The following is a 14,095-nucleotide window of genomic DNA, read 5'->3' as shown; positions in this document are numbered from 1 at the left end:
TATAAATAAAAATTATTATTCTGCATTACTAAATAAATACCCTCCATACTACCAATAAAAACATCTCAAATAAAATGCAGTAATACACAGCAAATCCTGCACTTATAAAGCACTAATGAAATTTTTGGTGTACTTGGATAAATATGATAATATTCCGTTTGAGTGGTTCTAACGTTTACCATGAAATTACTCCTTAAAGTATAGTTTATAAACATTTATATTCAGGGTAAACTTAAAAAACGCTACTTACGGTATGTTTTCAATAAATAAACACCGAAATCACCAGCCCAAACATAACACACCCGATTGTCGTGACGTATTTTTGAAGTAGTTTATTTTTTTAAATGACAGACCCAGGCATTAAAAACTTTATGGTTTGCTAGAGTAGTTACCGAAATAGCAATTAGTATTAGTTATTTTACCTGTTATAACTTCGATATCCGATAAATCGGTATAAAATCATCACCGGCACCTCTAGGTGTGGTATGCGTATACGGCTGCATGTATCGCGTGAGCAGTTATACCAATATTCATATCAAAGCATTTTGTTACCTTTACAGCTACCAGCTCTGGCTGGAGATGTCACTATTAACTGTAATTAAATTTTTTTATTGAATATCAGAATGTTGAACCACCATGATATTCTACTATTTTTTGTGAAATTACTCCACTAGTTTGTTACAATTATTAATAGACATATTGTTGGTAGAATTTCTTTAAAACATTTTCAATACAAAGAATACGTGTATTATTGTGGTAAATTTTACTGTACGTATAATGACACATCTCGCTTTAAACTTAAGAGTGTTTACTCTGCTTTTATTTACAGTAAAACCGTTTAAAATTTAATGTGTAAAACCCAGGGTTATTGAAATATGGTTTATTGTATATGGTAGGAAGATGTGACATGAAAACTGCCTAGGGCATGTGTTTACCTGCACAGTTTTTGCGATCACCATACCAAGATGATCAAATTCACCACGGGTATGCTTCATAGCATACCGGTGTATGTCCAACAGCGGCAATATCAGCAAATGTTTTTTTTTATTGTGGTACTAAGTGACTGCGGTGCAGTGGTAAGCGTCGCGCCTGTCCATGATGCCTGCTCAAATGGCACTGCCTACCCTAAGCTATTAGCTGTGAACCAATGCAAAACCTGGAACAAACCTATATTTACCTTGTCTATACCCGCTACTGGTCTTGGTATTTCAAAAATAAGAGAAGTATCATCGGCAAACAAGACGATATCAGTCAATTTCTGAATTAGGCACAGGAAGTCATTTATACGATTATGAAAAGAAGGGGACCTGAAATAGGACCTTGAGGAACACCCATGGCAACAAGAGCAAACTTTGATTCATTTATTTATTTATTACTGCTTGGCGGCAGAAATAGATAAGGTGGCAGTATTACCCTGGACGATGTCTATACTAATATAATAAATGCGAAAGAAGCTCCGTCTGTTCCATGTTCACACCTAAACTGCTGAACCAATATTTATTGATTTTGGAATATAGATAGATGGGATCTAGGAGTAGGATATAGGCTACTGGTTATCACAAAAATAATGAAAATTAAAATGGAGAAATTTATACTTATATCTAACGACGTAAAATTACTTTTCCTGATTTAAAAAAAAATACTTACAATGACATTACTTCCGTCGGGAAAATTCAAATGCCTTCGTCTTCTTAAATTTCCTAATTGGTTTTTTATATTCGGACACTCGTATGTGGAATTGTATTGTACATATTCACTGGTCACCAAGAACGTTGACACTAAAATGGACATTATCAAAATAAATAACAACAAAACGTGATGCAACATTTTTAAGGCAGGCGAGCGAGAGAAATGTCAAAAGATGCCGCGTTTCCATTGTGAACTCCGTCGGCACACTCCACGTGTCCCGTAATGTGTTGTATGATGTAGATATTAGCGTGGCACTCGTTTTAATCTTTTTGTTCTAAACTAGCTGGTGTCCGCGACTTCGTCTGCGTAGAATAAACACTTCGAGTAGCCTACGGTAGTATACTAAAATTCATAGTTTTATTGATTCTCCATACAAGTTTTCATCCCTTATTTCGCCCCTTTAAGATTTATTTTTTTGACAAAATCTAGCCTATATCCTTCTCCAAAATCCCATTTATCGCTATACCAAACTTTATCGATATTGGTTCAGCGGTTTAGGCGTGAAAACGTAAGAGTTACTTTTACATTTATACTATTAGTATGAATAAATCGCTATAATGTCCAAGTTTTCGTATTAAAGGACACTTATTTCTTTATGAAAAAGTTTTCATAACACAAATTTAGAACTTCAAGGCACTTTAAAGCTGTATAGCCCTTATGAAACTTTTTTAACTCTTCTGCATGAACACCCTTTTAGACAGACACAAGACTTGAATTGCAAATTGATTCGAAGTTTCTTTTGAAAAATTATATTTCATGCACGTCATCAATATCACATCACTACAAATTAAAAACAAAAACATCTCGAACAAATTCAAAATCCTGTCCACACTATTCCAACGGTAACGTAGAATTGCTAGAATCTTCAGCGTGTTCAGAGAACCAGGATGTTTGATCAAAGTATTAGATCAACTGCCGCCTATCTCATTAGCTACTTCATTTTACACTTCCTTGGCTTTACCTTTGCTTTTAATTTACACTCTATATTCATTTAACGTAAGATGATATTCGCACAGCAAAACAGAGTGTTACGATTACCGCCTCTACTAATTAGTACAGGTATATTTTTATTTTACACTGTAGTTTCATAGCGAGAAAGATGACTTTTGCTTGGCAGTAGCGGGTTAGTTAATTGCCAAAGTTTGTACTAAATTCAACGTTTGCATTTTAAGGTCTGTTAAAATCTCAGATTTATTTAACTTTTGACAGCTCGAATCCTAATCAATTAGTGATGTCCATAATGCGTTTCCGATTCGTCTTTTTATAACCATCGGTTTTATTTGTGAAAAAGTTTTAATCGTGAATGAGAGCGGATTCAAAAAAGAAGATGTTGTCAGATTGGGATCGAGATGTTGCGTTTGACAATTTGTGTATTCAAGAATTAATCATTAATGTTAATGAGGATTCTAATGATAATTCCCGTTCATGTGAAGAAGAATCCGAGGATTCATTATAATAAACAGTAAGAATTTATTATAATTATTAATAATCTATCTCATTTCATTATAATTTACTTCATTATTCATTTCATTTATTTCATACATTTCATTATAATTTAGACAGACAACAAAATTTATCAACTTCAATAATCTTCGTTACATAATCTGCTGGCTCGATAAATATCGGAGCTAAAGAGCACGTCGCTGCACTAAAATTAAAAAATAAACAAGTCCAGGAAGTATTGCATTTTTTGTCTATGGTTGTACGTCAATAATTACGGAACTTCGGAGGCTTGTATATGTCAAAAGTTCTTCTTCTTTTTGCTTAATGGCGCTACCCTTTAGATTTCGCCTGTATCGAGTTTTCCGCTTAGTAATTTTAAGAGCTTCTGTAGACTCAAATAAATAGTTGGACGAAGTATATAACAAACCATTGGAGTAATTATATAAAGCATCGCAATATTCAATAAATCTAGTATTATACTCATACCATACTATTATACATTCTTAATTATTAATCTAATTAGAAACTAATCATTTTCAAAGTTGATTTCCAATTTTCTACATGCAAACTTTTCTAATACCAGACGTTATCATGAATCCATATACTTTCCACAACCAGTCGTCTCTGCGATGATGGTATAGATCAACTTCCATCATGCTGGCCTAATACGGGTTGGAAACATCACACTTCTTTTTTATGATACCAAATGACGGCACGTGATCGTGCGCCTGATGGTAAGTTACGTGGTGGCTGTTGCAGTGCCACTCAGAGCTTTAAATCGCAAAAATCTGCGCCCACCATCCTGGAATATTATTTGAGAAGTCCCATGTGCTTGTAATTTCAGCACCCTTAATAAGGTGGCAGTACTTTTCTGGATGAACTCCTACACAAGGATATAATCTTTACTGCTACAAACAGCTTGTCCTTGTACAGCTGCATGAACCATCGATACACTTGTACGTAGTTTACATCATACTTATTAAAGATGACCTACACGTGCGAAATGAATTTTGAACTTTCTAGAAGGCAAGATTTTTCTTGCAACTACTGCAGGAGTAAAAAATCATAGAGTCTACCAGGAGTGCAGAAATTTAAAGAGAACGCAACTGTACTTACTCCAAATGTATTGGCGTGTGGTGTACTTGAAGATTTGCACTTACAAAAAATTAGGAGGTGAAACTAACGGGCACCTTGTGCGTCATGACAATTTCATTAAAAACGTCATAGAAAGAAATCGAAATAGGATGAGACTGGGGATAAAGGCTCTGGAAAGGAATGAAAGTGAATTTTTGAAACGTAATTGTACATACCATAATTAATTTTACGTAATTTGTGTAACGTACAATCTAAATACGATATGGTAGCTGTGGATATTCCTGAGACTGCCCGTGAATTCTTCGCAAGATGCGCGACCTGATTTTTTGGTTCGTATCAAGCTTGCACATTACACAATTGACACAAAGACTATAGTTGCAAATTAAATGAGCTGGTTCTATGGTTCAGATGATGTAAAGGTCTGTGTGGAGTCGCAGAAGGACGTCTAAGAGAAATTTATTCCGTACAAATGATATACTAAGTAAGCGCTGCGTTAACCCTTACACTCTTATATATATGAAGACTTTGATACAAAATTGAAGTGTCTATTTTTTAAGCAAATTAAACAAGAACATTTTCATTTAACGGTCAATCAACGAATAAATGATAAGTCCAAACTTGATTCACATATTATATTCTTCAGTAATTAAAATTGTTGTTCCACATCATTGCAACCAGGGTATAAGGTAGTACAGTCGCCATCGGCATTGTGGGCTTTGTCGTAAGCTTTATGATCTTCGTTTTTGAACTCTCTGCCTTTAGGTAGCCTGAGGAAAAAAATAATATCTCTGACGTTTTTCTTTATAATTATCTTATTTTCGATTATAAATACGAGCTGAATATTTCTATGTTTATTTCTATGTAATGATTACTAACCCAATTTTATTGATACAATTAGCTTTGGAAATGAAGTTTTTTTTTCAGATCTGAATCGCGTATATGTTTTTATAAACAAACCAACTTTTAGAGCCCTTTATAAATCCCACGGTCACGTCTGACTAGTGGTTTTTTTTTTCGAAAAGACAAATACCTCCTACACTACTTGCAAGTCTCCAGATGTCCCGTGATCGCGATGCATAAGTTGCGCATATTGAAATATCGGGCTAACCAAAAAAAAAGTACGCTTTAAAAATTTTCGTTAAATTCAAAACAATCAAAGCCAATCCATTGGTGATATTTGTAACAAGAAGTTGCTAACTATATTTATTATAAAAGTACGTCTGTACGTAAATAAAAAGCCTCAGCTTACCTGTAATACGCCGTTGTTATCTGAATCATCTCAAATAAGTCATGTATGTTTTGCTATTTTTTAATAACAACAGATGAAGCCTTGCGATCAAACTACAGTTTTACATAAATCACTAGTTGTTTTGTAATATACATACGTGAAAATAACCCTTAGAAGTTCCTGCAAGAATGTTCCCTGGCGGCCGCTGCGGGCAGACTCACATAATTTGCGAAGAATGCACTGCCGCCCGTCCCGCCCCAACCTACACAGATTATCGCAAATGTTAAAATTTATAGTAATACATAAGAGGAGTGGTAGTACAGTCAAGAGCACATCAAGCTTGACACTTTGTACTTTAGACCGTTCGTAAGCAGCATAGAGTTGGATTTAAGTCTTAAGTGTCAAGCTTGACGTGCTCTTGTCCCTGTACAAGCAATTTTGCACAAGTTTACTGTTACTATAAATTACATAAGAGTTGTGTATTGCAGTCATTGTAAATTGTAAGTTGTAAATTTTAAGGCTTTTGGGAATATTCATCAGCTCCAGATTTTTTTTTCACAGTACAATTTTTTAATGATCTACAAATATTCCAGAGCGGTTACACACTTCATGGATGTCTGCCAACTGCTGCTTGCCAGTCATGGGTTGACAGCTTTAAAGATTCTCATCTCGACTTATTATGGTCATCAGGTCGCTAGGAATGTTTTTTGTGTCCTGGAGTATACTTCTACGAGTATTTAATATAGTAATTTAACTTACGCCGTGAGGAATGTCTCCAGTTTTTCATACAACCCTAGTCGACTCTTTCTGTGGAACTCTATACTCCTCTCGTTCATATGGTCTCTCTTTAAATATTCTCTATTCAATTGTTTCTCATGCATTTTTATTCTATCGATTTTAATTACTAATTTTTCCTTAAATGTTTTTTCGTCGATACTTCGTTTAGCAAAGGTTGGATTTATGAATTTTTTCCTGTAAAAATATGATTATGTATTTTTAGCTTTAAGAATCATTGTGAAGTAGCTGCCCACGCGTTTGTTTGTAAACTTGTTCCCTTTGAAGATGATGAAATTATGTTACTAAATTCAAAAGGTCAATCTCGGCTAATATATATCAACCTGATTAAAGATATCCTTAAAGAAGGTCGGGTTAAAATTACCAAGAATTAACGGACCAGTATGTAAAGGCTTGATGTAATTGAAGTTATTAGGAGAAACGAAATAAATTGTTGAAATAATTTTATCAGGGACGCACCTAGTGAACATCCTTTGGCTCTGCCCATCGCAATGGGATAAAAGCGTAATAGTATACATTTACTCCAGATACAATTGCAATAAATACATTTTTTGCAGTAGGTACTTGTGCTCATATTGCCCACCTGAACCCGAAAACCCCGACAGGTTGTGACAGAACAGGTAGAGGGTAAACGACCTCGCAGCATAACGTCTCGTCATTAATGAAACCAAGTAACTGTCCGGGCTAGCTTTACTGTATCAATCGTCCTAAAAGAATCCGAAACCGAACGAAATGGAATCAGCTCGTAAATTATACACGGAATATTTCCAGGAACAGGGAACAGCTCGTGATCTTTCGAAGAAAAGTTGATGTTGCAAAATAATGCTTTATGCTATAAATGTGTCTACGATACTGAACCAGAAGCACAATAAGTTTTTATTCAAGAAAATATTTTTAATTTTGCCTGAGAGACGCAAATCAAGTTGTACAGATTGAAACAAGTGCAAATTTGTACGCTATTAAATGGGCTCTGAATTTAAGTGTGACCAAATATGTAGCATATGTGACATATTTGTTTTGAAACAACACCTTTTATAAGGAACCTTCCCAACAATTTTTCCATCTTGATTAATAAAAACAATCTCCTCCTCCCCGTTTCGTCTTGAGGCTTTCAAGGCCTTATGATCCTTGAACTTGAGGAGGAATTCAGGGTCCGTTGGTAGCATCCAGGCCAATGCTATTGTGTCGCCAATCAAGAAGATGTCTCCAATCGGAATAAGGGCTGATGTTTGGAGGCAAAATACTGAAAAGGAGAATAAAATACAAATGTTTAAAACAGCAAATGGAACAAATTTATAAACTTCAAAAATACTCTTAAAAGTACAAAGAATAAACGGGCATGTATAAAAAGACTGATGGAGGTTCTACCGCAGACAGTGACATATACAAAAAGAAATGTAACTCAGCTGATATCAAATTTTTAAATTTTAAATTCTGCCGTGTCAAACCAATACACTGTGAAGTCACTTACAGTGTTTTGATTTAACAGTGCTCATATGATTTCTCTAGACCCAATCTATACCCTGACATTTCAACTTTGGAGGTATTAGTATTTTTGAATAACGTAATAAAAACTAAAATACACTGTTAGTTTAAAAAATTTGAAATTACTTTGACATAACACTGTACGTAGCAATACAGTCTTTTGGTTTGACAATGCGAAATGCAGTATCTGTTGCGGGATCCCTGAGTTAGCGAAACTGTCTCAGGAACGGGGTCTATATAAAAAATGACATTCTATCGTGTCAAACCAAAACACTGCAAAAAACTTCAATACAGTATTTTGTCAACAAGAATCTTTCGGCTGTTAACGAGGCAAAAGAAATTTATTCGGTTTACAATAGAAATAACTTACTTACCAAGGGAAAATTATAATGGCTAGATAGATTTCTTTAATATGTAATGTATAACTTAAGTTAAATGTATCTTTTTACTTTTTATAGTACAATATCCATGTATCGTCTACGACCAGTCCATTGTAGTTTACAAAAAGACCGAAACTTGATTTAGAATTCAAAATAAACGAAACTATCAAACGAGTAGTAAATTGGTTGGAATGCAATAACCTTCAAGTAAATTTGTCTAAAATTACGTTTTTACAAATCCTAAATCACAATAAAAATCCTGCAAAACTCTCCATAGCAAACAACAATAGTCCCATAGTAGAGTCAACCACAACTAAGTTTCTTGGCATCCTGCTCGATACACATTTGACCTAGACAGAACATGTTGAATCAGTTTGTGAAAAAATCAACAAGTTTGTGTACGCAATTTACCGGTTAAAAACATCTGTGACGAGAAAACTGCTTTGATGGCCTACCACGGTTTATTGTGTTCGACTCTGCTATATGGAATTGTTGACTGGGCTAACTCTGTTCACATAAGTCGAGCTTTTATCCTACAGAAAAAGTGCGTAAAGGCGATGTGCGGTGCCGATATGCGAGATAGCTGCAAACCTTTATTTAAAAAACTAAGAATATTGTCCCTTCCTTCGAGACATATTCGAGATGTGTATTTTTGTCAAAAAACATAGTTATTTGTTTACTTCAAAAAATGTTCCTTTTTAACCCGATATCCCTATCGCTTGACCCGATATGTACAAACTCCTTATTTAACGAACAAAATTTAATTATATAATGTAATACGAAATTATTTTAATTACATAATGTATTAAATGCGAACAATGTATAATGTTTGCTATTAACATTTGTATGCCGGTTACTGGCGCAACACGCTGAACCATAAGTGTAATCTTAAATATGTAAACTGTATTTACCGTGTATGCTTACAAATAAATATATATATCTCTCTCTCTCTCTCATCTGAGCGTTGTCCCGGTTGCGTCCTCAGCAGTGTTGCTGCGGAGCCCGGGGTCCGCTTTTCTACTTTTTCTCCTCCACTTTGCACGGTCTTCGGCATCCTTAGTTTTGAGACCATTGGCACGCATATCACCCTTGGCGACGTCAAGCCAGCACTTCTTGGGTCTGCCCCTTCTATCGGGGCCCGGCGGAGGTGGCATAGCCAGACATTTGTTTCCCACGTAGCATGCCGGTTTCCGTAAGATGTGGCAGTACCAAATAAATAAATAAATATATCTCTATCTGTTTTTATGTTATTATCTTCAAAAATTACAAAAAAAACGAAAAATCCTTTATGCAGCTTTTTCTCAAAATGTTGTTTTTAACCGACTTCAAAAAAAGAAGAATGTTCTCAATTCGACCGTTTTTTTATTTTGTATGTATGTTACGCGATAACTCCGGTATTTTTGAACCGATTTTGGTGATTCTTTTTTTGTTGGAAACAGGGTACCTCCATAGTGGTCTCATTTAATTACAAAGAAAATCATCCACCTCTAAGGGTGGCTGTTCACGCATGAAGATTCATTTTCAAAAATAGCGCCTAAATTTTATTAAAAGGAGCAATTATTTAAATGGTTGATGTTGCTATTCTCCAATTCAAGTCGTTTTTCTCTCTCAATATATTTTGAGTAGTGACAACCGATTTTTATTATCCCTGTGTCAAGTTCCGTATAAGTGGTTTGCGCACTTTCCGATAACCGATTTCAATAAAAATTGGTAATTATATGTATCGAGTTCTTAGGTTTTCGCGATTGTTACACATAGGAAATGAAACTATTTTTCCGGATTTAAATCGCGTATATTTGTTTTTTCGAACAAACCGACGTTTCGGGCCCTTTACAGGTCCCATGGTCACGGTTGACTGAGGTGGTACAGTCTTCAACCAGTTATGTCTAATATTAATGCAAACCACCCTATTTTTTCACTATAGTTACAATAGTTATTAATTAAATACCTTATTTTTAATTTTACAAAGAAAACATTCCAATTTACGCTACATTATGTTTTACAAGTTATTTTATTTAATGAATTTTTATTAAGTTTAATTTATTATGAATTATTAATAGAAATTAGAATAAACTAAAACATATTAATTAGTACTGCAGTCTCATGTCTGTTTGGGATTTTTCATTAGAGGAAAAACTGGATCCAAAATGGTGGTACGGATAAACCATCTTCCCTGTTGAAATAAGGATGTTTTTTAATTTCAATAGTCTCTCGCAGCATCCTGGGTAGATAACGGACTTGTTTTAATGTGTAGTTAGGTAGGTTTGTTGAATGTGTAGGTTTATCCATGACATGCTCGCAGACTGCAGACTATATGTAATTCCACGTACTTTTGAGGTCGGTTTTTTTAGTACTCTGAACTGAGATTTTTGATATTACAGTGTTTTAGTTTGACACAGTAGAATTGCACTTTATAAACTTCATACACATAGTTAAAATTTTAAAAGTTACAGCTTACGTCACTTGATGTGCTTCTGAGTATATTAGTTACTGCCCGGGATTTTGTTCGCGTACGGTATAAAAAAAAATTTCCGTTTCGTTTTAATTTCGTGTAATGTTGCTAAGAAAAGCATTTGCATTTGAACTTTAACGTTATTCTTTTAACTATGATCCACTATTTAAGCGTGCCATACTCAAAAAGACTAACTAACCTATTACGATGTAGTTTTCGTTTTTGTCGTTTTAGATTGTAGTTGTCTTACTCTATAAAAAAATCGTTAAGTCTATTCATAAAGTCCAGAATGCATGTGTACGTTTCTTCTCGGATCTTATTTATATTAATCGTATTTTCATTCACAACTCAGGTTGCCTAAATATGCAAGTTCTCTATATTCTGTACTGAAAAAATTGGATATTGATCGAGTATCGAGGAGTACTTCAGGGAGACGTTTTATATCCTATATTGTAATAAAAAACGATTCAGAAACAAAATTACTTCAATTGGCATCAATACAATAAAAAAGAAACTAATACCATTAAGTACTATATAATTACAAATTTAATTGTCTTTTTTATTGTATAGTATATCAATTAATTTCAATTATCGTTCGTGTATCATATATGGTATATGTATAATGTGTTGTAAGACTAACTGCAAGTACCTACAATGTCACCATTGGTTACTCTGCGTATAGTTAGATACTATGTACTCATGTACCTACAAACCACACACAATATAAAAGGTCAATACCCTACAGTTGACACACGCATGCTTGTAATCACAAGTGTACACAAATTTCGGATATGAAATTTTGAACATGAAATGGATATATTTATTTCTTCCTCTGTTAGGTGTGCTTAGAGAATTTCAGCACCATGATCAATCTTATATTACTTATTAACAACTTTCGTTTAACAATTATTGATTCAAACATATTAGAGTGCGGAATGAAATGCGTGGCCTGTTATGCATAACAAAGAAGAATTTAGAAAAATTTTAATATTTTGTATAAATTTTAAATCAGAATTCGATGCAGTAAATGTTTTTTCGCTGGCTGCCACTGGAAAAATGTTTGAATCAAACTTTTCCGAAAGAATGAAACTGAACAAAGAACAGTTTTTTTATTTCTCAAAACAGAACACAAACAAAAACAAAACATTCACTTACAATGAGAAATACTAGATAAACAAGCTTACAAAAATGAACGAAACCGTCACATAAACATATCAGAACATGTTCACATTCCAACAAATTGGTGTTACTTAGTTTTAAAATTATGTTTTGAGATAATCATGAGACCATACATCAACACAATTAGGAGTTAAATTTAGTTTTTTTTTATGTAGGTAGTCTGTAGAAATATTATATTTGTACAACAATTAGTTATAAAGTGTGTTCGTATGAAGGGGATGAAAAATTGATATTTCTGAAGAATTGAAAATGTTTTGTGTAAAGGTGCTAACTCATAAGCAAGAACTGGAAGACTGAGTATACATCGTTGCAGATGAACCCCGACCTGAGCGCCCAATAAGCGACTCGTCTTTGGGAATTATCTGCAAAGTACATGACACTATAATTATCTGAAATAGCCAACAGTTCAGGCGTTTCTAAAAGACGGCTATATCCCCTACTTAGATAGTTGAACGAAAAAAGGTGTTAGCCTGTTGCCGCGATGCTTACCTCTGTAAGAAAATTCGTAAAAACTCTCAACACTCTTTGGACCTTTTTAGTATTTAATATAATAGAGCAGATTTTCGCAGTGATTTGTAATAACTGATGAAACATGGATCCGCCATTATACACCGGAATCCAAAATTCAATTGAAATAGAGGCCCAATCTGTGCGGATTCAGAGAAAGCAAAAGCCGTGAAATCGCCTGAAAAAGTCATGGTTTTAATCTTTCGGGATGCAAAAGGGATTTTTATGTTTCATTAACTTCCAAAGGCCAAACTATTAGCAATGAACGCTACGGTACTATTTTACACAAACTTCAGAAACGTATTCAGCTGACATGTTTGACTCCAAAAACATGTGTATTGATTTTTCCTGATTTTCTTTATTGATACCTTGCGTTTGCTGATAAGTGAATTTGTATTCTTTTGAGCTGGTGAAATTGACATGGGAGTTGTCAACTTATGTGTCGAGGTGATGGGCGCAGGAGCAATACCCCTCACATCTTTGCGATTCAAAGGTCTGAGTAGCAACTGTTATGGATATTTTGTGGTTGTCTATGTGTGTGTCCATGGCACCCGCGACACAGGGTTTCCCTAGTGCGGGGCTATATTGAGAGTGTGCGTTATTATTATTATTATTATAGACAAAAAAATTAGCATCTTAAACTATAAAATTTCACTACATTTTTGACATTTTATGATTTTTACTTCACCACATACTTTACTGTTGATTCTGATGCATTGAATTGAGTTTCATTATAACCAGTCAAACCACTATCACCATTTCGTTCACCATCAAGCCTCTACACTTATCACGACTAACATAAATGATTGCAATATAGTTTCACAATATAACTCTATATTAAAGTCTTCTTATTCAAACAAAGCTATAACATATTTACCTTAATTACCCACCTAATTGAAATGAACTGCCATCAGGATATAGTAGAAATCTTTTTCTTCTTGAGAGTACATTCGAATGTTCTGGAACGTTTCCATAATTTCTATCATTTCTTTGAACACTGAATACAGTTTGGAACAAAAGTATTAAGATTGTACTACAAGAACTCCAATTCATTATAAAGCCACTTATCCGGTATTGCGTTAAAGTTTTGAATTCGGAACTTGTTTAAAAACATTGATATGCCACTAGCTGGAAAATTATGAATTTTGTAAATAGAGTTAACAGTAAGAAAGCATAGTATGAACTGTCCCCGCCTTCCTATTTTGTGTCATACGTGGTTATGAGACACCAATTAACATGTTGTCAATGAGTTACAGTTACAGTCGTGTGGACAATATTTAATAAAAATGACACCAAAACAAAAAAGGCGACGAGAAATATGGAAAATGAAAAAAGAAACGTGATCATAGAGTTATAGAAATAACAGTGCACTCTACAAGTCAAAACATATTTATTGAATTGCCTACTTATAAACAAAAAGTTAATATTAAATTATAAATAAAAGAAAATAGTTATATATCGACGATGTCAATGAACAATAAAATAAATGGTAACCAAAAGCTAAAAAACTAAAGATCGCCAATATGTCATGTAGCAAAATTATAACGCTCTGGTATAAAAAACTATTAAAATTATAAATTGCATAGACATGACACCATCGTTTATGTCTCCCAAAGGCAGAAGCCAAGATCCTGTACTTGCCATCCTTAAGCATTTTGTCAAAATATACATAAATTGTCTTGTCAAGGAATCTTGGCAAAATACTGGTATAATAAAAACGTAATTAATAAATAGTCCTATTTTTAACCCAATCGCATATACCTCCAAATCTTTAATTGTTAATAACGTGCTGTTTCTAGTTTTGCTTTGAAGAACACTGTTGCAATTGATGACGTATCACAT

The 14,095-nt window shown here is 34.0% G+C and overlaps 2 protein-coding genes across 2 annotated transcripts in view; both read right to left on the bottom strand.

Moving 5' to 3' along the window:
- LOC113234863 overlaps positions 1–1,835 on the bottom strand; it is a 10,705-nt gene extending 8,870 nt beyond the window's left edge. The window contains exon 1 of the mRNA XM_026470385.1: positions 1,648–1,835. Coding sequence (XP_026326170.1) covers positions 1,648–1,827 — 180 coding nt within the window. The 5' untranslated portion in view covers positions 1,828–1,835. The remainder of the gene's footprint in view (positions 1–1,647) is intronic.
- Positions 1,836–4,873: 3,038 nt separating this feature from the next.
- On the bottom strand, positions 4,874–13,907 carry LOC113234862. The gene is made up of 5 exons (XM_026470384.1): positions 13,895–13,907; positions 7,280–7,493; positions 6,215–6,427; positions 5,613–5,717; positions 4,874–4,994 (listed from the first exon to the last, which is right to left on the bottom strand). Exons 1-5 carry the CDS (start codon positions 13,905–13,907, stop codon positions 4,874–4,876), a joined length of 666 nt encoding a protein of 221 aa, XP_026326169.1.
- Positions 13,908–14,095: the final 188 nt, after the last annotated feature.

Source organism: Hyposmocoma kahamanoa, unplaced genomic scaffold (genome assembly GCF_003589595.1).
Source record: "Hyposmocoma kahamanoa isolate Upper Pololo Valley unplaced genomic scaffold, ASM358959v1 86, whole genome shotgun sequence".
NCBI classification, from domain to species: Eukaryota; Metazoa; Arthropoda; class Insecta; order Lepidoptera; family Cosmopterigidae; genus Hyposmocoma; species Hyposmocoma kahamanoa.
This window is presented reverse-complemented; position numbering and strand designations above follow the sequence as displayed.

What these genes read in the sequence shown, in the direction of transcription:
- LOC113234862 (XM_026470384.1), bottom strand. An exon ending in CTGGAGACATTCCTCACGGC is followed by an intron (nt 5,718 to 6,214) that starts GTAAGTTAAATT and finishes TAATCTGTGTAG; the next exon opens with GTTGGGGCGGGACGGGCGGC. An exon ending in CTTCTAAGGGTTATTTTCAC is followed by an intron (nt 4,995 to 5,612) that starts GTATGTATATTA and finishes TTTTTTCCTCAG; the next exon opens with GCTACCTAAAGGCAGAGAGT.